The sequence below is a fragment of the Haplochromis burtoni genome, unplaced genomic scaffold, assembly GCF_018398535.1.
Source record: "Haplochromis burtoni strain Fernald_Lab_line unplaced genomic scaffold, NCSU_Asbu1 Contig_13, whole genome shotgun sequence".
NCBI lineage: Eukaryota > Metazoa > Chordata > Actinopteri > Cichliformes > Cichlidae > Haplochromis > Haplochromis burtoni.
Genome location: NW_024582374.1, coordinates 1,940,763 through 1,964,221, shown reverse-complemented (window position 1 = coordinate 1,964,221; position 23,459 = coordinate 1,940,763). Strand labels below are relative to the sequence as shown.

The window sequence follows — 23,459 nt, the reverse complement described above, 5'->3', positions numbered from 1 at the left end:
CACACACACACACACACACACACACACACACACACACACACACAAATGCATCTGGGGAAGACTTTTTAGCTTTGGCTTTGATCTGTGGCTACATAGTTGAGGTTGTGGCATCTGAAACAAAATGGTTAATACACTAGCTTTAAAAAAGAAAAAAAAAAACAAAGGAAAAAACGCACCATCAACAAGGACTTTCAAATGATTTTAGCTTGTGCACAAATTTGATAACCTGATTTTTTTTTTATATTTCTCTCTGCCTGCTGCCATTACAGCAGAGAGGGGCAGAGACTGACATTAAACAGCATATGGGGAGCTTATTAAATAAGCAGATTCTATCAGCCCAGCATCTGTTTGCCTACCATGTCTGAAGAAGCATGGGGGAAGGAACGGTGTCTGTCCATTCAGGCACCATAAAGATGGTACAGTTATTTTTCCTCAGAAGCATGTCCGCCCCACACACACACACACGTTTCTCAGAATTACTGCACTTAGCACCGACTGTGACGGCTGTTAGATTTCAAATTCATAATTTCTCCTGCTGCATTCAGAACTCAAATTTTCTGCAGTGGCCTTGATGCAAGGCAGCCTGTAGGCAACAACAGATGCCTGCATTCACTCCAGATAATGGTACTTAAGTATTCAACACTCTGAAAACGTTACAGGAAATGACTGTCACATTAGAGGGCCCGTGCATTAGAGGGCTCATATAAGTCTGACTTTTTCCAGAGGGCCGTGGACTGTGCCAAAGCTGCCTGTTGTCTCAGATTCATAGTGTTTATGGAGCCATGAACAAGAGACCCCCAGGGGGTGGAGGGTTTCCAGCTCGGTGATCTGAGAATCTTGTCTCTGCTTTTAGTGTGGATCATGTGGTCCTTCTGGCTTCATCGAGTGACGACCTGTACTCCCGCTGGGGCGCTTTGCAGCCAGGATGAGAATCAGCACCTCGCAGTCTGAGGCCATTGTTCTCAGTCAGGTGAAGTGCCCACTCTGGGTTGGGGATGATGTACCTTCTAGTATCTCTAGGTCTTGTTTATGTGTGGGGTGAAGAGCGTAGATGGAGATCTGCAGAGGTTGCACTGGTCTGTTACGGTGAAAAGAGCAACGCTGTTGATTTACTGGTTGAACTACATTCCTACCAATCACCTATGGCTGTGAGTGGTGACTGAAATAAGAATGTGTCAGATGGCTGAGAGCCGCTACACCTCCACACTGGAACAAGCAGTGGAGTGGTTCAGCTTCTAAATAGGATACCTCTTAAACGCCTCCCACCTGAGGTGTTTTTGGAACCCAGGGAGGAGACTCAGGGGAGTCTCAGCTGGCTTAAGAATGCCTTTGTCCCCTCCCAGCAGGGCCGCAGAAGGAGGCCAGTCAAGTTTCTCTCTTCCCACAGGAGGAAATGGAAAATGTTGCAGGAGGAAAAAGCTTTCCTGCTTAGCCTGCTGATTAGCGACAAAAAAATGACCTCTTATAGCTGTAGACAAAAACAACAACAAAACAAAGACAGTTGTCATCTGTGTCACTGACATCTTTGTTCCCTTTGCAGAATTGCAAAGGACTTTCCGAATTTTGTTCTTGAAAAAGCACCATGTAAATAAATAAAAACCTTATACCCCATTTAGGATCGTCAGTGGTGGATGGACAATAATTTCTGTGCTGAAAATTAAATGTTTTCTTTTCACACAAGCAGTCCTATGTAGACCTTTCTCAGAGCAGGCAGCCCACTATTTTCTGGCAGAGAACTACAACCTCTGAGATCCTCATCCCAGGTGATTCACACTCCTCGGATCACCCACTCTTAATTAAAAGTAAGTACTACAAAAACTAGCTTAAAAGCTATGGAGTGGCATTTGGATGAATGTAATTATCCAGAGGATTTGGCATGTTATTAGCATGAATGAACAAACAAATGAATCCCCTTTTCCCACGACACACTAAGACGTCATAAAAAAAACTCCACAGCCAACCTTAGCCAAATATGAGCTTCTTCCACTGCAATTTGTGAGAATGAAACTAAAGAAATGACTGTGCACCACGGAGACTCAGTAGCTTAAAGACCAAAAAAGACATGAGCCCCAGCAATCAGTGTGAAATGTCTGGCTCCGTAGACTTTCATGACTTATGAGTTTAAAAATATAAAAGGATACAGAAGCAGCTGTGAAGACGCAGCATCACAGAGCTAACACAGACAGTTTAATCCACACTCAATGAGCCACCCAAATCTCATTACAGCACAGCACAGAACTAATGCGAACACTGAAGAATAGAGACTTGTCGTTCTCCCTTTTGGAGGGTTAGCATAATGAAGAAAGGGCAAAGAAAACCCACCAACATGGATAATATAATAAAATGGATAATGTCAAACAGCAACATCATCTCCCATCAATATCTGTATTTAATACCTTATGTGGTGTTTATTCAATTCATATAAAAATTACATGGAAAACATGGTGGACCAGACTGTTACTATGATGAACTACTGGAGAGTTCTTAGTAAATTATTTAATTAGTAGTAGAAATATATGTATATGGGAGGGGTTATACTATCATGGGTGAAAAGTAATCTTGGAAATCAGAACCAAATTGATAACATTAAAACTGTGACATGTGGGGTTCCTCAGGGCTCTTTTTTAAGACCACTGCTGTTTATTTTGAACATTAATGACATCTGTGTAATTTCTATAACACTGCAAACTATCTAAGTTAAGGACTTAAATTAATGAATTAAGTAAATGCTATTCTGTTAAAATAGCATATAAAAGAAAAATAATCTTAAGTTAAACTATATACATGATATTTGGAAATCATTCAGCGCACAGCAATAGGAAAATTATGATAAATTACACTGAATTAGAAAAAGTAAATGAAATTAAATTTCAACAATAAACTATGCTGGGAACAATACATCAACAAAATTAGAAATAACATATCTAAATCAGTCACAATACTATATAAGTAAAAGTTTACATAAACCAAGAATCACTATGCAGCCTGTTCCTTCATGCTTCCATATATTTTTGTTATATTGTGTAAAAGTATGGGAAAACATCTACAAGACAAATATTCATCTAACATACATATACACATGCATACATAATCAACATACATATTACAAAAAGAGCCGTAAGAATCATTAACACCCTCTAACTCACCATTTATGAAATTTAAAACACGTCAATTTAATGACTTATTTGAGCCTAAAACAGTTCAAACTATGTACAGAGCAAGGCAACATGCATTAACCGCAAATATTCAGAAGTAGTTTGCAGTCAGACAAAAACACCATGCATTCAGGATGTTTCATAATCTAGCTGTTAGAACCAAGTGTAAAAATTACAGCATTACAGTCAAGAGACTAACCACTGTGAAATAACTGCACAGAGGAAATCAAAATCTGTTTGTCATTGTACACGCAAAAAACAATAAACAGAAAACAAAAGGGAAAAAACTACGTGAATATGGGGATGATTTTACTGAGTAAATAAGCTGTTTGGCTTTTCCGTTCTGTTGAGTTCTCATTCTGCTCATCTGGATGTTGCTTTGTAAATTATTAGATATTTCCTTATGTCTATTCATTGATCTATTTAGCATCCAATCCAAGACGCTGACTTTTCTGAGCATATGGCCTCGCTTACTAGTTTCCAGACTTACCTAACAGAGAATGTTAATTATTCTGTAATTTTCTTTGGCCTGCTTAGAGTCAAATACATTTCCTTTTTTTCATATGTTGCAAAGCTGATTTCTTTTTAATACTGTAGAGTTTAACATTACAATATAAAGTACCTTGAGGTGGCTGTTGTGAATTAGTGCTATATGAAAAAAATTAAGTTGAACTGAACTGATATTCCAAAGTACATCGCAGTGAATAATGGATGTATCTTTCGTACCACTGGCTGATCAGGTCCAAGAGTGTACTTCAGAAGTTCAAGTGACTGCATGTTGTTTCATGGTGATAGTTTATTATGCTTGAGTTTACCTTACTGATTGCTTTTATAGTTTATTGCCTCTGTCTTCCTGCTTTATTTTTGGAAATTAACTCTTTTTTTTTTTGTAACTATCTGTATCTTCTGGCCTTTGTAATCATCTTAACTGTCTCCACTGATACCTTATTGGGTAATCAGTCCTGTGAGTGTATATATATTAGTTTGTCCTTTCCTTTGTCAATTTATTTTGCCCCTCTAATTTATTTCCTCATGTTCAGTTGTCTGGATTTCCCGTTAAATTGTACTTCTCTGGGATTTGTGTTTCCTGTTTTTGCTTTTAGTCAAGAAAATTTTTATTGAATTGAATTGAATTTTATTTATATTGTCTTAAATCACAGCAAACGCTGCCTCTAGGTGCTTTACATTGCAAGGTAAAGACCCTACAATAATGGAGAGAAAACCTTATCAGGCTGGAGGATTTGAAATGGTGACTGCCTTTGAGATCCATGTTTGGCATTTTTGGTCCTTTGTTTTTGTAACATTTAAGCAACAACATCATTCTTCTGTGTGTCAAATTATTTGAATTTGTAGGACAAAAAAGTAAAGGTAGATGGAAGTAGTGTGGAAGAAGGTTAGATCAGGTACTGAGGAATTCTTTAGAGGCTGCTGTAGATAATTTAAAGGCAGTAGCAGATTAACACATGCCTGTGGGATCAAAGCCGCAGGTCTCCAGTTTTAGAGGCAGAACATTATTAACTTTGCTGGAGCTCTGCAGAGTCTGCAGGCTAATTTTATACCTGATGGAAACGGTTTGTCTTAGAAAATGACCTGAAGTTCACATGAAATGCAAAGCTTTGTTTTCTACATATATGCAAAGTCATGCTTCAAAACAATAATGCTAATAATGTATATGATCAACACTATTCAGCAACAAAAAAGTCTTCCTCTTCGTCTGTCTTGTCGTGACGTAGTCAGGTTTTCTTCAGATAATCAGATTTAGTTTTTCCATATATTACTCAGGCTCATAATACTGTAAACTCCCCCATAAAAAAGCCTTAGCGAGCAGCAAGACTCCCTCTTAAACTATCAGAGAGGGCAGACAGAATAGTTTTGCGAGATTTATTTTTAATTCTGTTTTTATTACTATGTAAGTAGATACTTTTTGTTTATAAAGCAATAAAGCTGCAGGTTTTATTTAAGGGTGCTTTGCAGATGCTCACAAAGAGCTCTGGAAGTGCTGTAGCTGCAAAAGTACTATTTTGCTTTTAGGATGTCGAGTGAGATTAGGCTGCTTACAGGGATTCAAAGAGCTCTTGATCTTCAGTTCAAAGGTGTCTTTTTTAAAATCACTGATGGCCATAATTTCCTTATTTTACACAAAGAGAAGAATTTGTATTTGCTGTGTATTAATTTCCTTCATTATTATCCCAGTATCTAATTTACTTAGGCCTTATTTGTTCTAAGTTTCTGTCTTCAACTTATCGATTTACGCCCAGCTTTATGTTTCACTATCAAAGGAAATGCCTGCAGCCCAGTGTCACTGATCCATCAGGATAATTATTAGAGCCAAACCATTCAGCCTGTGCTTGCAGCACCTACCTGATATGTGTTGTCAAAGCTGTCATACATGAACCGTGTGATCAAAGACGTCTTTCCAACTGCAAGGCAAGAAAAAGACAGAATGCATTAAATGACAGATGAGGGGCTTTGTGTTCCAGCATTCAGGCTCTCAGCGAGTGTAACAGCAGTATTAGTAGTTGTGGTTTCTACCATGGCTGTCACGACTGCCCAGGGAGCTCATTAGTGTGTGTTTGGGGTGACCAGGAGGTCAGCAGGGGCATCGGGTGTGAATATAATTACAGTGCTGCTGCTACTAGAATTTATGTGTTCCCCAACACATATACCTCCCATCTGATGTACGAAGTCAGGGGAACGGGAAGATGAGATGCAAGGAAATTGCTATAAAATGATAGGAAACCTGGACGAAAAGTCATCCACAGTGCCATTATCTGAGGCTTCAATGAGTTTTACTGACATTTAAAAACATCTGCCATCGGCACGGCCAGCAAGCAGATTCATAAACTCCAACTTTCCTGCTTTATAAAGTGCAGAAAAACCTGTTTCTCAACATGGGATTAGAGGAGACTGGTTTGTTATGTGTTGATGCTTTTCGATCTCTGATTTCATGCATTTTTGTGCACCAATCAAAAAGTGATAATAACCGTAAAGCTGCTTGATTATGTTTCCTAGCTACAGTCAATCAAAGTGAATGTTAAATGATCAATATCCAATTTTCTGGATTTTTGCAAGAGAATAAATATTAGTTGTTAATAAAATCGCTTTAGTTCTTTTAATATCAAATACCTTATACAGTTTAAAACATAGTGTGCTTTGTAATGTAATCTAATGAGAATGCAATTATCATTTCATCAGCTATGACACTTTACATAATATAATAATCGAGTCTCAACCTTCTTACAGTGAAGGTTTAAGGACCGGCTCCTCAAAGGGTCCAATCTGTTCCACTTTGCAAAGCTTGAAAATTGCAGTGAAATCATTAATATGTTCAGTTTTTCAATAAAAATGAGAATCTAAAAATGTAGGCTGGAGTCTATCCCAGCTGTCATATGGTGAAGGGTGGGGTCCACCTGGGACAGGCTGGCACTGCACTCCAATTGTTCATAATCCATTTTTCAAACAGATGATTCAATAAAGCTGTACTTGCATTTCTTTGGTTTTAAAGAATGATTTTTAGGGGATAATTTTACTGATCTGGTCCACCTGAGATAAAAATGGGCTTTGGATGCAAAATAAAACAAGTCTAAGTTCCCCTGGTAGTCAAATACGCCTGCCCTCACAACGTGTCCTGTAGCTGTGTTGTGATATAACTGAAATAACTGGCTATTTGTTAAGCATAAAAGCAAAATCTAACAGAATAGTTTCAGTGCCTAACTTACAGTTAAAGAAAGCGAGAGTAAACAAAACACAAAACAAACCATGTACTGCAGGTTCACAGTGTTGTGATCCACCTGCCTACCTCTGTCAGTAGTATGAGCATCAGTTATAACTTAATAATCTATTTCAAAGGAACTGAACTCAATAAAGGCTTCCATTATCAGCGATTGTTATAACAAAGACCTATGTCTCTTTTACACCAAAGTATCCCTAAACATCTTCATCACATGTTTAAAATAATGTACAATAACAGTGTTTACTAAAAATGCCTGCCCTACATTTCTTTTGTAGCATGAATGACTTCATGAATGCCATTAAAGATGTTCTACATGTCCCCGAATGTGTCTGACAGGTCTGATGTTTGTTTCATGTTATGTGCTGATAAATGGATGAAAAACTCATTTCAAATCTCTTCAATAATTCATTCATCATTTTAGGATCATAAGTCATATTTTGAGGTCCAGAAAAGAAGGCTGGTTAGAAATTACTGACTTATTGATAAATAGCACAAATGGTTTTCAAATTTTGTTTTCCCTCAATGGGTTTATTAATGATGGAGAATGGGGAAAAGCAAAAGCCGACAGGAATCAATCACGCCCCCCTTCTTGTATGCATTTAGCAGCAGTGCAGATGGTAAAGAGCCAGCTCATACCATCTCACTCATACAGTGATATGCACTACGGTTCAGTCTGAAAAGCCACTGGTCAGCAAGTGTGTTGCAGACTGTGGATGGTGCAATATCAAAGAGTATAAAATATAACTGTATAAATAAACCTGACATTTAACAAAGTGTGCGGGGGCAAATGGCTATTAGAGTGGCCTCACAACACTCAGATCCACAGGTTATGAATAAAGACAGATAGTAACCAGAGATAAACAAGCAGATGAATCCGTCAAAGTAAGAAAAACTGCAGTCCCACTAATGTCCACTGGAGGCTCTAACACTGAGTCAGTATCCACACACTCCCGGATTAAAATGTCTACCAGCACTGCAGAATTAAACTTGTTTATTGGCTGCTACAAAAAACAGTTTGTATGGATAGTTTCCTCTTTCAGAACAACTGCATGGCTTGGCTAAATTTTTGAGGTCCATCACTTAATCTTATTAAACTGCTCATCTGTAACCTCATAGCTGCTCATCTATATGCTGTATACCCTCAGTGAAGCTATGCAACAAGATTTTTTGCTGCTGCCCTGCCAGGTTCATGAGAAATAAATGCACCAGCTCGCTCAGTAAACATAATCTGTCTTATATTCACAGTTCATCAAATGGGCACCCAGTTGCAATTGTTTGCAGAGAGAGTTTTAATTAGGCAGACTAATTGCATGTGTCTGTGCCCTCACTTGGTCTCCTTATCTGCAAGGCAGGATCTACCGCGTAGCTACTGATTATGCTAATGATCTCATGCTAATTTATCAATATATCATCTAACTTACTTAAGATGCCATCTAATTTAACAAGCTCTGCTAATTCAGTCATGCTTTATTGGTAATTAAAACACCATCATGACTCATCTAGTCCACTGTACAATATGAAGTCAAAGACTATGAAGGCTGATGGCAGGGCAAATAATAGGAAACCAAGATAATAAACATAAAAACATTTCCACATATCAAATACTCATCGTCTTTCAACAAAAGAGTGTCAAGGCAAGACGCTACCATTGTGTTTATGTTTGTTTGGTGGCCAAGACCTTGAAATAACCAGCAAAGCCCTTTCACCAATCCCACACCCAGACACACTGGCATGGTACTGAGCAGGGTCATTTAATGCTTTACAAGTAAAATTTTAAAATCTTGGAATGTTAGTCAGTAATAATGCTAGTTTGTAAGTATTATAATTAGGAATCACCCAGCTCGGTGGAGAAGCAGTTAGCACTGTTGCCTCACAGCAAGAAGGTCCTACTTTGAAATCCACCATGGTTGTCTGTCTCTCTGTGTTAGCCCTGCGACAGACTGGTGATCTGGCCAGGGTGTACCCTACCTCTTGCCGTATGATAGCTGGGATAGGCTCCAGCTCCCCTGCGACCATAATAAGGATTAGTGGAAGAGATATTCCTGATGAATATTAGGAATCGAGACATCCTTCAACATGGCTCATTGTGATTGATTTCCGGATTATAGGCAAGAGGAAGGAGAACAGAGGTGAAAAAGAGACAAACATAAGAATAATGACAAAACCGAAAAGAAAGTAATTAACAAAGTGAGAACTGGGAGGGCACCTGGGGGTAGACTCAAAACTACTGGACAGATTTTTTATATTTGGAGAAGATGACACCAGCGTGTCTAGACTTCTGAAAGATGAAGATGATGAATGGATGAAATCCGCTGAAGCAAAGAAAACTGACACACAGACCAGAAAAAGGGAAACAACAGATTTTTCTCATTTCTCTCAGTCCTCTTTCCTGCCCGTGACCTGGAAAGCCACGTCTCTGTGCCACACTAAAGGATGTTTCAGTCCTAAAATGCATTTGGAGGATGGAGGAGGTTGTCAGAGGAGTTATAATCCAGGATCAACAGGTAGATCATTTACAGTCATTTACTGTTCCTTCGGGTATAACAGAGGCGTGGCACACAGCTGGAACATACCAAGCACGGAGGGAGGAGGACTCTTTAAACAACTCGTTATTTTCATTTATATCAAATTATAATAAGGGGTTACTATGATCACATACAGGTAACGCTGTGACGCAGTTATGTGATGCCTTGCTGCATTAAATTCAACACTCGTGGCTACATTTATGTCATAAGTTGTGTTACAAAGGTCTTCAAATATCTACATGAGCTGAGGACAGAAATAAAGTGTCAGATGTGCCATGTTATTCCTGTGCACTTGCGTAACGATCAGCTGATTTCAGTTTGCTGATTTCAGGATGGCAAACTGCCAATTAAAAGTAGCCCTGAATATAAAAACGCAATGAGCGCTCTTGAGCCTGACATCATAAAATACAGACGTACTTAGGCCATAAAGCCCAACTTATCATGCAGTTGTGCCAAATGTCATATTTAATTGACATCACTTTAAAATGCCGTTGCCTCGATTCCTCTCTCCTTGGCTCCTCTGCTCGCACCTGTGGGAGGGACTAAAACGCGAGGAGAAGAAGTAGTGATGTACAAACGGAGAGATGAGAAAGCAGGAAAAGAATGTCACTTATCTCATAACATGGTATGCGTGTGTGTTCATGGGAAACAGTCAGGTGAACTGTGGAGTTTTCAGTCACCATTTCTGCCCTGGGCATTTGAAGCCTTCACATGAACGCTTATCAGAGGGAGAAAAACATTAGGACACCGAGTTTGATCCAGCATCCTCGCTGCTGACTCATCCTGAGCCACCGCTGAGCAGCATGAGACAGCACTTTGTGAGCCTCTCAGTCACTGCTTTCAAAACTCAGGGACAGACAGCACGTCCTTATTTCTTCCTCTGACTCGAGTAAATCTGAACAGACACTTCTTCTTCATCTTTGTTCCCACAGAGGGAACATTCACCACATCCCAGTTTAATTTGTCCTGGAGGCAGCAGCATAATGATGGACACTCATTCTCATAAACAGGATGTCAAGCAAACAAAAACACTTCCCAATCCCTCCTACAGCCCTCTCCCCCTCTGAAAAGGCTGCACTTAGCGTTAGTTAAATTTTTGTCAGTATCTTCAGATGTAACTGCAGGTCTGTTTGTGTGAATTTAATTACCAGGGAAACAGGAAGCTTAGTTACGCTCACGGCTGCAATAATTTAGTGGATCTTCTGTTAGGCTAAAAAGAAATGATTAACAAGGCAGATTTTTGATTACATTTCAGAATTAGCTCTGCATTTCTGAGCATTTCCTCCTCATAATCATTTCATCCTCTTTTGCTATTAACACCGTTTTAGAGATTATGATGGGATTCGCGTGATTAGTAGCTCTAGTCAGACATACAAATGTAAAAAAAAAAAAAAAAGCCGCTGCTAAAGCTGCAGCAGCGATGACAGCAATAACCTCTTTTCATTCAGGTTCTAATAGAGGTGCGTTCTCGTGGCGCAGAGGGATCACAGAGAGAAACTGTAGCTTATTAAATTTAAAAATGAAGGACAACATGAAATAAAAAGTTCAACTGCAATTTAAACCGCTCGACTACAAGCCAAAAACACACCAGGGGGCGGCGTAACAGAGACGTGCAGGGTTAGAACAGACCTAGCCTTTAGAATTAGACTGTTCCACAAAAATAAAGAACATATTACCAATGCAAATGCAAACAATGTCCTTAAATGACTGCATTTACCTTTATTTTATACAAGTTTTGTATTCCGTTACTTATACCTATACTTAAACGTATCTATTTCTTGTATATTTGCTTCAAATGTTTTGATCTGATGTTTCTAAGTAATAGCCACTTTTCTGAGGGCAAACCCAAATATTCACAGGACTGTTTAATACCTAATTCTTTATTTAGTCATGTTGTGATCCGCAGCTATGATATCTGATATGTTATGTTAAATTATGGGTCATTTCCAGTGTTTGTTTATTAATTAATAAGTCTAGTTATTAACGGGCCACCATGACCGAGACTGGTAGCGATTAAAAACTGGGATCATTTTCAGGGCTGTTGCTTAAACCGACTGTAAACATGAGTCAGAAATACTCTGACACGTCAATACAAACAGAAATAAAGACACTTCACTCTGGCCAAATCGTGTATAATGCTGCTGTTTTTCTCATCTGCTGATGCTGCGACTTTACATTTATTTTATGATTAATTCGTTACCTACTAAAAATGGTTGTCCTAAGAGAAAGCCCAGCTGGATTTCATTGTACCCGTCATGGACCCAGACACCAAAATCCTTTTGTATTTTGGGATGTTTATGTTCTAGTTCTGTACCTAGTTAGTATTGTTGATAGTACCAAGGACAATGACATTAAAGATCATTCATAATAAAACCAGTGTTCCTGCAACTCTCTGGTGTATGGGAAACAGGAATGAGGACATAAAAACTACCCTGATTGTCTTATTAAGCACCGACATCCCAGCTCAACTATTTACCGTCTCTGTAATTTCTTTATTCTTCCACAAGATATACATTTTCTACTCAGAGTTGTATACTGTTACTTTTTTCATGCTTTTATACTTAAGCTAGTGATGAAACTGCTTTCTGATATAGATAAATTCTTATGTACATCTTAAGTCTAGATGTAAAATGTATCGCCTGTTACAATCCTAGTTAGTCTTTGTGAAATGAAACTCAACAGGTAAGGTTTAAAAAAAGTGCTAAAACTGATGAATGCTTGCATTGCTGGCAAAGCTAAGTCAGACTCATTTCTATTGGATGTTGGACACCAGGACTGAACTTTCTTCACATGTCAAAATTTTTAAGGACAAAGTTTCTAGGTACGACAAAAAAAAAGTGTTAGATTTGGCGATCACAGGATCCCATTTCTGCTTTTTCCAGATGACGTGGTTCCTTTGGCTGCATCGATTGGTGACACATTGGAGTGGTGGTTTGAAGCCACACACAAAGTGACAGAAATACATTTTGGGACCTCCAAGTCTGTCGGCTACAGAGCTTCCAGTGCTCCACATCGAAAGGAGCCAACTGAGATGGTTCAGGCATCTGACCAGGACATCACCTGTGTTTTGGGCATGTCCAACTGGAAGGAGACTCATGGGCGCATAAAGGACATGCCATAGAGATGATGTCTCTCAGCTGGCTCACGAACACCTTCAATTCCCACCAGATGGGCTGGAGAAGTTTGTCTAGATGTGTAAAAGTACACGATGCCCTGATAATACTACATAACAAACAGGATAGTCCCTGTGTGAAGGCAATGAGGCCACTTTTACTGCTATCATCCACTTTGATAGTTTGATGAAATCTCCCTCAAACTCCAGGCCGACTGTGCAAATGGCTCATCTTGACATTTAGGCTATTCAGCAAAGCTCTTTCTTCAGTGTCTGAAGCCTATTGATTACCCTCACACTCTAATTGAAGTAGATGGAGAGTGCAAGTTGCTCTTGTGCAAATGGCCCACTATTTACAACACATAGCTCTGACAGCAGCAGCAGCCTCATTCACCCAAACCGTCTCCATGTGGCTCTCACCAGCAGACCTGAACCTGTTAATAAAGACCCAGTGGGCTCATTTTAAGAGCAGCTCACTCAGGTCCCGATCTGCTGCCGGACTCAAAAGAGAGGTCTTGAAATGACTATGCTAATGTCCTCCTTTGTGTTGCCTTTATTATGGCCTGTGAGGACTGTGGAGAGACGGCTGCTTCATTGTATGAAAAAGATGTCAAATTATTCATTTTACTTGGTTTTGCTGCAAGCCTACATTACGCAGCAGTGTTTGGGAACAATTGTTATTTCTATTGTCATTTTCAATTGGCCGTGAACACTTTATTCAAATGGATGTGGTAATTTTAGACGGCTCATTCTTCTGTTACATAGCAGCAGCAGGGGTTAGAGAGGACGAAATCATGAGGTTACATAAGACATTTTAAATCTTTAACGTTGTCGTGCAGCATTGTATGTGAACTCGATGACATCCTCTTCTATTTAAACCTGCAGTCATATGACAGCACCAACCCAGGTGACTGTTTGATGACACTTCATCTCTAGAAACATATCTGCATAGAAACACACAGAATCTAACCAATTACATTTGACCAAAGGAGGTGTGTTTGCTCAAAAACATTATTGAAACCATTGGTTATGACCCGAGAATGAGTTAGTTTTTTTATTATCCTTTTTTAACCCCTCAAGTGACAAACTATTTTGGCTAAAATGACTATTTTGGCTAACTATTTTGGTAAATGTCATTCATCAATTTTAAACTACAAATTAACTCAATTATTTACACAATCTCCTTCTGTCAGTTCTTCCAAAACAAATTTTCTTTGTCTAACTGAATGTTTGAGTGACTTAATATTACTGTATGCTTGCATTTTAACACCAAAAAATGCAAGAAAGGTGGAGAAAACCTGTCAAAAAATGTTTTTCTTTTTAACATTGTTTTCTGAAATTTCCAAACTTTTAGATTAATGTGCAAAAAACAGATTTCATTCATCGTTTTTTATTTTCCGCGAGTCTTTGACTTGAAAATGTCAAGTCACTGAAGTATTGTGTTTTAGTTATGATGCAAATAGAGAAACTGTCACTTGTATTACATTTGTAAATAATTAAACTTCTGATAAAAATCCTACCGAGGAAACAGTTGATCAACTGCAATTCACACAGCATTATCGTCATAGGCTAAAGGTGGAATAGTAACCAATATCACTAATGGGGCAAATTTCACTGCCTGACTCATCAAGTCCCATGAGGCTTTGTTGTTTATTTGTGGTGTATGCATTAGAAACAGAAATTGGAAAATAGTGGAAAGTCCAGATTGTCTTGATTGTGTCATTGCTTGGCTTTTGTTGTCCTGGGAGTCTCGGGCTACATCTTTGGCTGGCTTTTCTTATACTACATCACACTGAGATGAACCAAGGCCTGAGGATGAAGCGCAATGGTCCCACAAATGTGTCCATCTGCATACGTGTTTTCCATTTGCACAGCAAATGGAAAGGAGTGTTCACATACCACAAACCTGCAACTGTGTAGTACTTCAAAATCACAACTGCACATTAGCGGATTTGGATGATGTATGTCGGTCAATTGCTTATTTGTTGACAAGTGAGTCGGAATAGGGAGGGAGTTCACCGGGAAGGGGCAAGGCATGGAAGAACCATAAAAGATCAAAAATACTACATGAAAACTACAAACAATGGCTGCAGTGGACACTTGTCATTGTTTTTAACACTCGATTTCACTTTAGCTTTTTGTATGTTAGAACACACTTCTCCGCCATTGGCTGCAGTGTATTGTACCAAATATTGTATACACTGCCTCCACTGACAACAAAAACTCTCTGCAGACAGACTACCCCCACTCAACCCTAAAACAAGCATTCGTCAGCAGACGAACTGAGAGGTTCCAGGTTGAATGTGAGAAGAGGTCAGAGGGCTGGTGCACTATGAAGCTAATGCCATTAATGGGTTTGTGAAATCTGTTGAGCTTACAGCTAGCTTTCTAATGTCATGACTAGGGATTGTGAACCGATTCTCGTAGAGAACCAGTTGTCAGTAACTCAATTCCTTGGTATTATTGGTCCGCCTGCATATCATTTCCACTCATCAGTTCGACCTGCACTTGCACTACAACCAGCTGATAACTTTTATTTTTATTGCACAATGCATTTGTTTATCTGAATACTGCCTATTCAGATAAACTTTTCCAATAGCGGTTGTCAATATTGGCTAAAATCTGAAATAAAGTTTCTAGTCTTAGCTTTATATAATCTTACAAAAAAGGAGGAGTTTCCTAATATAGTCATCTCAGGAATTGAAGACCCAGCTACCTACTTTTCAAGCCTTCTTTTACCAAGGAGAAGTAATTGAAATGGCTGGTTTCAGATGAAGTCTGAACTCCTCCAAGGCCCACTGAAGGAAAATATAAATCACTGTGATAAATGTGAAGTGTGAATCATTCAATGCTACTCTAGTGGAGTCTAAGAATAAAAATACAGAGCTGGAATGAAAATATTAGGTCCCCTTTAACATCAAATAGACTCATTCCTATTGTTAACATATAAATACACAGAGTAAGCCAATAATTCTACAGTCACCTCTACATAAAGGGTAAAATAGAATTTTAATGAAGTCTCTACTTGGAGTGATGCTTCAAAGAGTTTGCACAGTGAGTTAGCAAAATGACAGCCAATTAACCGAAAGTGCCGGGCACCTGCTGCGGCACAACCTGCACTTTTATCACCCGGACACCGCTGAGCCCAGTCAGCACACAGCTCATCAAGGCGTCTCTTAAGAGCTCAAAATGCAATTTATGGCATGTTAAAGGCCCCGCACGATCAGGCTCACACTAGGTTCTGCTATTTGTGAACCATGCATCCATAAAACGAGTTGGTTACAGACTCGCTCCTCTCTACACATACAGTCAGTGACAAGAAAAACTAATGTGTGATGAATATAGTAGAAAAAGGAATCCATTTAAGATAACTATACTCAGTGGCAATGTACCTGGAGAGAACCCACGCAAACATGAAGAGAACATGCAAACTCCACGCAGAAAGATGGGCCTGATAGTGGAATTGAACTCAGGATCTTCTTGCTGGGAGGCAACAATGCTAACTACAGTGCTGCCCTTTTTTCCTTTTACCAGTATTGTAATATTACATGTGTAGTATGCATGTGCACAATTGCTTTTTAATGGCAAAGACTAACATAAATTACTTAATTTAGAAAAGCTTGAGACTTTTAATTCAAACTAAAAATACTCTTCTGCAAAGTTTATATTTTTTCTGTGAATCTAAGGGGTTTTGATGTTGTTAGTGCAAAATATGGCTGCACAAAATGTTCTTAATAAACCTATTACTGTTGCAGTACTTGATACAGGGGTGTCAAATGAGCAACCCAGTTTTCATAACTGGCTCACCAAGGGGCAAACTTAATAATTATTTCAGCAAACGTTTTCAAATTGTAAACAAATATGGTTTAAAACAGTGTTTCTGTCGCTGCCTATGCACACGGTTGTTGAATTTAACTGCACCTATGAAATGAAATTATTTGCTTGGATTATGTTTTTGCTTCGTGAACGTTATAACATAAATATCATCTCATAAAATTACTTCTGTGCCTTTAAAAATGTATGTAAACACATTGCTATAATTCCTAAACAGGTAATCCATTACTTTTGTTAAATTCCTTGAGTTAAAGCTGAGAGTCTGCATCCCTTTAACATCTTTATTGTTTTATTTTAAAAACCCTGTGGTGGTGGCAAACTTACAAAAATTGTGAAAAGAGTCATTTTGTCTTTAAAACAAAAAAGCGTAATGTGAAAGTGAAGTTTTCACAGGAGTTGTGCAATCCTGCGAAAAACAAAATGATCCCCACGATACAAGTTACCACCATCTTTAGCAGCAACAACTTGAAGTACTGGTTTTCTCCCTGACTTTATCAGTCTCTCACATTGCTGTGGAGGAATTTTGGCCCACCCTTCTTAACAGCGTGGCTTCAGTTCAGTCAAGTTTGCATTTGGCATTCACTTATGTGCAGCTCTCTTTAAGGTCATTTCAGTCAGGTTAAGGTCGGGACTTGGACTGGTTCATTAAAACAGTGTGATTCCTTTCTTTTTCAGCCAATCAGCTGTAGTTTTGCTGCTGTGCTTGGGACTGTTGTCCTGTTGCATGACCCAATTTCAACCAAGTACTAACTGTCAGACAGATGGCCTCACATCTGACTCTAAATACTTTGTTATACAGAGGAGTTCATGGTTACCTCGGTGACTGCAAGGTGTTCGGTTCCTGCAGATACAAAACAACGCTAAATCATGACCCATCCACTTGGCTTTTGCAGTTTCTCTGAGCATTGGATGGTGCGACAGTGGTATGAATTTGCTCATACCTGAATACTCCAGACCAGCAAACAGCCAAAACCTCTGCCTTTATAGAGTTGTTCGCTGTTGCTGATAATCAGTTATTCAAGTGCATTTGTTTAGCGACCCCATGTTGCTACTTGTCCTCATAATTCCCATGGAACCAGTAAGAGTGTACTTAGTTTTTCACAGAAGAGCAAAGAGTGCTGTGAAACGTTTTTTCCCCAATGACTGTATTTCAAAGAAAATTGATGGCATAGCCAATAACTCAAGGGTTTTTTTGAGGAGATGAAAACAGATGCACACAAAAGTGGACAACGAACACACATACAGAGATAAAACTACAATAAACTTCCAACAGCCTCTTCCTGCTGATCTCTGTCAAGCTGAATAATACACTAACTTGTCCATTCAGCCCTGAAGCTGTGTGCCAAGTCGGCAGGTAAAACCACTGCTGGTCACTCTGCGGCAGGCATCATGGAATACCCTCCAGGTCTTGGCAGCCAATCAGAGCAGAGCAGTGCTTTTTACATGGGTCTGGTTCCCACTTGTAGGAGACGGCTAAAAATAATGCAGTGCGTGTCATTCTTTTGCACGACACTGAGATGAGTGCTCAACCCACAGGAGATGGGCAGATATCCAAAATTTATCAATGAATGAGGTAGCTGAGAAGAATATGTGGCTATTTGTGGTTGTCCTCACAGGGAAAGGAGAACGGAAAGATCTGGAGGAGATACAGACCTGTGGGAGAGATACTGACTCCTGCATCTGTGCACTTGTTTATTCATAGTCACAGCAGCCGATACCCAGAACCCAGCGAGAGGATGCCAAAGAGCAGATGGCCTCCAAATGATTTTCCAACAGTCTAAGTGGAAATGATATGCATATTAACAAATCAAAAGAAACTGCTACCAATTGAGAAGCCAAAAATGTTTCTGTCTAAAACTTTTCAGTTTCGTGCTGGTAAAATTATATCAAAAGCTAAGAATCACAAACTACCTGTATGTGAAAATAATCACAAATTCCAAGTTCACATTCTGCTCTCATTAGCATCACATGCAGTTTACGTCACCTAATGCCATGTAAGGTTTTTGTGTGCCTGGATGAACTGAAGTAAAAGTTCACACTGTACATTTTTCATACTGGTAAATAGGGATGGGTATCGTTTAGGTTTGATCCGATACCGGTGCCAAATCGGTACTTTTGAAACGGTGCCGGTGCTCAAACGGTGCTCAAACCAGTGCTTAAAGAATGGAGAACACAAAATTGGTCCAAAAACCTCTCATGTTCAGCTGGTTTTTGTAAAAAGATAACAATGTTAGCCTTTTCTGCAGCTATGGGGCATATATGGTATCACTCTTGGCTGGAAGCAGTGCTTAATCAATGGAAAAAACACAAACTTTGTCCAAAAACCTCTCATGTTTAACAGTTTCCCACTTTTTCTTTGGTCATTTTAGCCTTTTTGGCCAGGGTGAAGGGAGTATCTGCCAACAAACAAGAAGACAGCCGCATGTAGCTATGATGATGTTTGCTAGTTCACCTTACATGCATTAATGTAATAACGTGGTTAGCCTACTCAACGTAAATTACACACGAACAACATTAAGCGACTCACACAGAGAAGAACGGCTGCTGCTGCCATCATCATCCGTCATCATTTCTGCTACACTGGCAGGGCTAGGGGCCAGGACTCTCCTCTTCGGGGTTTTTGGGGGATATTGCTAACTCCGGGTCCGATAACAGGCAACCCACGCACAGTAGATGTGCTTGGTGTGAGGTCTCGCAGCAAGCTATCATACGGCTCATTTCTGGGCTTTAAAAAAAAATGCTATGCGTCGCCAGGTGTTTCATCGGATTTGAGGTGTTACCTCCTTTGACAGTATCACAGTATCAGCTTAAAGCACTTGTTGCAGGCTGCTGAGTTTGCATATTTTGCTGTGAAGTACAGCCAGACTTTTGACCGCTTCGCCTTGGGCATTTTTAATCTGTAGCTCTGCTCTAAAAGAATGCACATACCTGGACCCGCCTACTATCCTCAGAAACGTAAAATGATTGGCTAGAAGTGTATCACAGCTCAGGAAAAAAAAGCACCGAAATAAAGCACCGAAATGTGTGCTGCTTTTCGGTCTGGTTACTACCGTTTATGTCAGAACTGGTGCCATCATGGCACCGGACACCGGTACCCATCCCTACTGGTAAATCCCAAGACTAAGCCACTAGACATGAAAATGCCTCCAGCAAAATGTGGGACTCTGCTTCATCATCGTACAGGTGGAATTATGCACCAAGCAAACACACATCTGGTCCGAATACGCTGGAGTCGATAAAGCCTGTCAACTGCCCATCACAAGCAAAGAAGGGTAGGTTGGGTTAAGCTTATTTCTTCTTAACAAATCCACCATTTCCAGTTGCATATTTTTATTCTTGTAATCTGTTGGAACTGCTTGGCATGAGTCAGTCCTTATAGAACCTGTACTAGGCTTTGGGTGATAAAACCATCATGATAGTTATCGCAAAATAACTTTTCTCCTAAAGAAATATGAGATAGGTTCAATATAAAGTCGACAGAACCCATCTTCCCTGTTTTGACAGATGACACGAAAAGCCAACAATGATGAGAAAAGCCCTGAACAGAACCAATCGTGTTGTTGGAATAGATTTGGAGCCAAGTCGTTGGAGGAGCAGCCACTTATGCTGCTGTTTGGGCTACTGTAGCCGTACACACCGGTACACATATTAGATGTACGAGTGTGAGCGACATAAAAGAAAATGACAAAAGAGAATGCTAATGAAAACTCAGGGGACAGCTTTAGCGAACACGACACCCCAACGGACACAGACCGAGACTCAAATGACAAGGACACTGTTACAAAGAGGGTCCAAGGAATATGGTAGTGTGGAGAGATTTGGGCGATATACCCTCCTAGGACCTGGCGTCCACATATGTGGACATCACATTTTGGGTTAATTTAGACCAAAATACTCAATTTTTCTCTACATGGGCCTGATATCCACTTACGAGGACATTACACTGCTACTGTTCTATCAAAATTTTAAACGAATATCCTCATATGTGGCTCTTATTTTTCTTAAAAACAAAAATGAGGTAAAAAAAAAAAAATCTGGTAATTCTTTGTTTTTACATTCATCGGGCCCCAATATGCCCAAATATCAAAGAGAAATTAAACACGCATGTCGTGGAAGAGTTCGGGTCTTGGGAGGTTAAAGACCGACTGTAAACTGTCAGAAGCAAATTTCAATAAATTCAATAAATGGAAGGTGCCGTGAATCTTTTTAAACACCTGAACCGATGCTTTCCTTTAGAGCGCACACAATGCAAGACTTTTCACTTCCAGACTACTGTACCATGCATTGCAACAAGGAAACGCAGTGACATCACAACTGCAAAAATGTCAGATTTAAGCAGCTGATTGAACTAACTAATCCTCGTCACCAACTCCATAGCCACTAACATTTCCCTCTGACGGCTTTTTCCAGGTGCACGCAGAGTGTAGAGAGAGAGACGAACAGCTACCACAACGCATCCATAGACGAACCTCACTGCTCACTTCACTGTGATAGTACTGCCCTTTGCAATAAATATCTATTTATTTATTCTTTTAAGTGAACCACGGCTGAGTGAATATATGAGTTTGTGTGTTTACATTTAAAGGTTTTTTTGAATTTGTACTGTAGATATTTTTTTGATATTTTATTTTAGTTTTCCACATTTAGTTAGCATTCTTCTTAACCACTTAAATTTAAAATATAGTTGTACAATTTTTCTACAGCATGTTTATTATCTTGTTTTCTTCACTTAGGAGTAAAAAGGAGCCTTTAAGCTTGACAATGATACAGTGATTTAAATGTATATTGGCATATCTATACTGGTCAACTTTAGGTGTTGCAAAGCAGCTCATCTTCCATCTGAAACAAGCCACTTTAAGGCCACTCCCCCTTTAAGCCAATTCTCTTCTGATTTGTTACTGTTTATATGAGGCAGCCAATCAGAAGAAAGCTGGTTGTTTCAAACAGAGGATTCTCTGAAGCTACATCATTATTTTGAGTCATGGAAAGCTACTCATTTCCAAGAATAAAAGTAATGAGCTCAAAGTAAATACAGCAGGTTAATATCCACAAGAATCTTAATGATGTCAAAATATATACATGTATTTGTCAAATACTTTGGGAATACCTGCTAACGATAGCGTTAGTAAGTAATTAATATAAAGAACATTGTATTTATTTTGTATATTTAATTTTGTATAGCTTTTCTTTATTCAGTCATTCATTTATGAATATTTATTTTCTGGCTGCATCCGAACACGCTGACCCATGTAGACCAATCAGAATGAGGCAGAAACAAAAAGAAGCATCAGATTTAGATCACAGATCGGCCCCGTGGCAGTCTCAGGAATCTGTGCAGTATTGATTATTTCTACAATGCCTGTCACATGAACTACACCTGCAGAAAAAAAGGGACTATGGACGGGACATCCATTTACCAATACCTCTGAATAATGGATGAAGATGCTTTCAGACTCAAAGGCTGAGTCTCCCGTGCACACACAAAGCACTCAGAAAGCCATTTCAGCTCCTATGCAGCCTAATGAGGCATTACTAAAAGCAACAACAACAATACGGCTACATACACAGCAATAACACAATCCCATGTCCACCTAGGTGTGACACCAGCTTGGAGGTATATAACTCTTTGGTGTTTGTGATTGCCTTGGGAAAGAAGACAGAAGTCATATTTCTGCTGTTTGTGGCCAGAGGGCTTCAGAGAGACCAACATGACGTTTTAATGATTAAATTAGATTTCATTCTCAGAAGGCAGAGAGCAGCTGGAGGCTGCAGAAATGAAACTATTTTACCCAGTATCCTGTCAGAAAACCAGGATGCTGCTTTCATTTCCAGTCATTCACACATATCTAGTGAAACTTGGTTCACTACATCATTTTTAAAAAGTCCTACTTATGTTATATATCGAGGATGAATCTCATTCTAAACTGAAAGGCTCACCTCTCAATGGGGGTAACATCTGCAGTTAAATGATCAGCATGACGTGTGGTTGTTGGGAAATCAGAAACACCCAAATTTCTGGTCAACTTGTTAGATAAGTACTACAGCAGATGTAATAAAAGATGGACATAACTTAAAGGTATAAAGATTGAAGCCAATGAGGAAGAGCCTTAAATCTGCATTCTTTCTAATCGTCAGCAGTGGGCACTTTCTCTGATCGCATGTAAGAAAATGTTCTTTCAAACTGGTCGGTGACTCGCTGGCAACCACCGGTCACAAGAGAAAAATGTGTATTAATTAAAAAGTGGTTGCAAGGCTTAACAAGGCTTCATATGAATATAAATATAGTCAAAGATCATAAAGATGTGTGACATGTTCTGCATTGTGCAAACATTTTAGAGTGGACTATGATGAATAAAATTGACTGTGAGGATTTAAACCGGTGGCAGACTGTCAAAAGAGGGCGCTATGGTGCCTCCCCCATAAAAATATTGCAAGGAAAAAAATCCACCACAAACAAAAAATTGCATTACCCAGGTGTCCATATCACCACCTGTTAATGGAAGTACAAGGAAAACGGAAAATATATTTAGCTCATGCTGGCCAAAGTGCAGATCTTTTAACATCATTTGATGTCCTGACAATGAAAATATGCAGCTGTTTTTATTACATGGAATAAATTATTTCTAACCTATTTGCAAATCAAGATTGTTTAAACTAATGTTGATTTTGCCACTTTATGAGTTATTACAGCTACATGCAGCACTGTAATGCATCAGGAGCGTGAGGTTTGGACAGAGAAAACAGCCATTATGTTTTCCAAGACAAGTAATACAATCAGGAACACACTTAGTGTTTAAAGCTCCTTTACCTGACTCTGGCAAATGTCCAAACAGGTAATCCCATATAAAATTAAGCAAACGTGAAGAGACCCACCTGACTCCTTTAAAATTAGCTGATTCTGAATATATTAAAAATTAGTTTTGACACAGAAGGAATGAATGACATCTTAAAGATGAGCCTGGTATCCAAATGTAAAAAACCAAAAGCACTTGTTTTGATCAGCCTCCTCCACTCATGAAGCTTTCAAGTGAACCAAAAATGCACTTTCTTACATTTTCTCCAGTGAATTACCAAAAACAGATCCAACATCAAGGGTAGTG

At 39.2% G+C, this 23,459-nt stretch overlaps 1 protein-coding gene across 2 annotated transcripts in view; it reads right to left on the bottom strand.

The window, feature by feature from the left end:
* Positions 1 to 23,459, bottom strand: part of rab6ba (RAB6B, member RAS oncogene family a) — a 65,952-nt gene that overhangs the window by 29,779 nt on the left and 12,714 nt on the right. For both annotated transcript variants that reach the window (XM_014332838.2, XM_005919740.3), the window contains exon 2: positions 5,517 to 5,575. In XM_014332838.2, the coding sequence (XP_014188324.1) occupies positions 5,517 to 5,575 (59 nt within the window). The remainder of the gene's footprint in view (positions 1 to 5,516; positions 5,576 to 23,459) is intronic.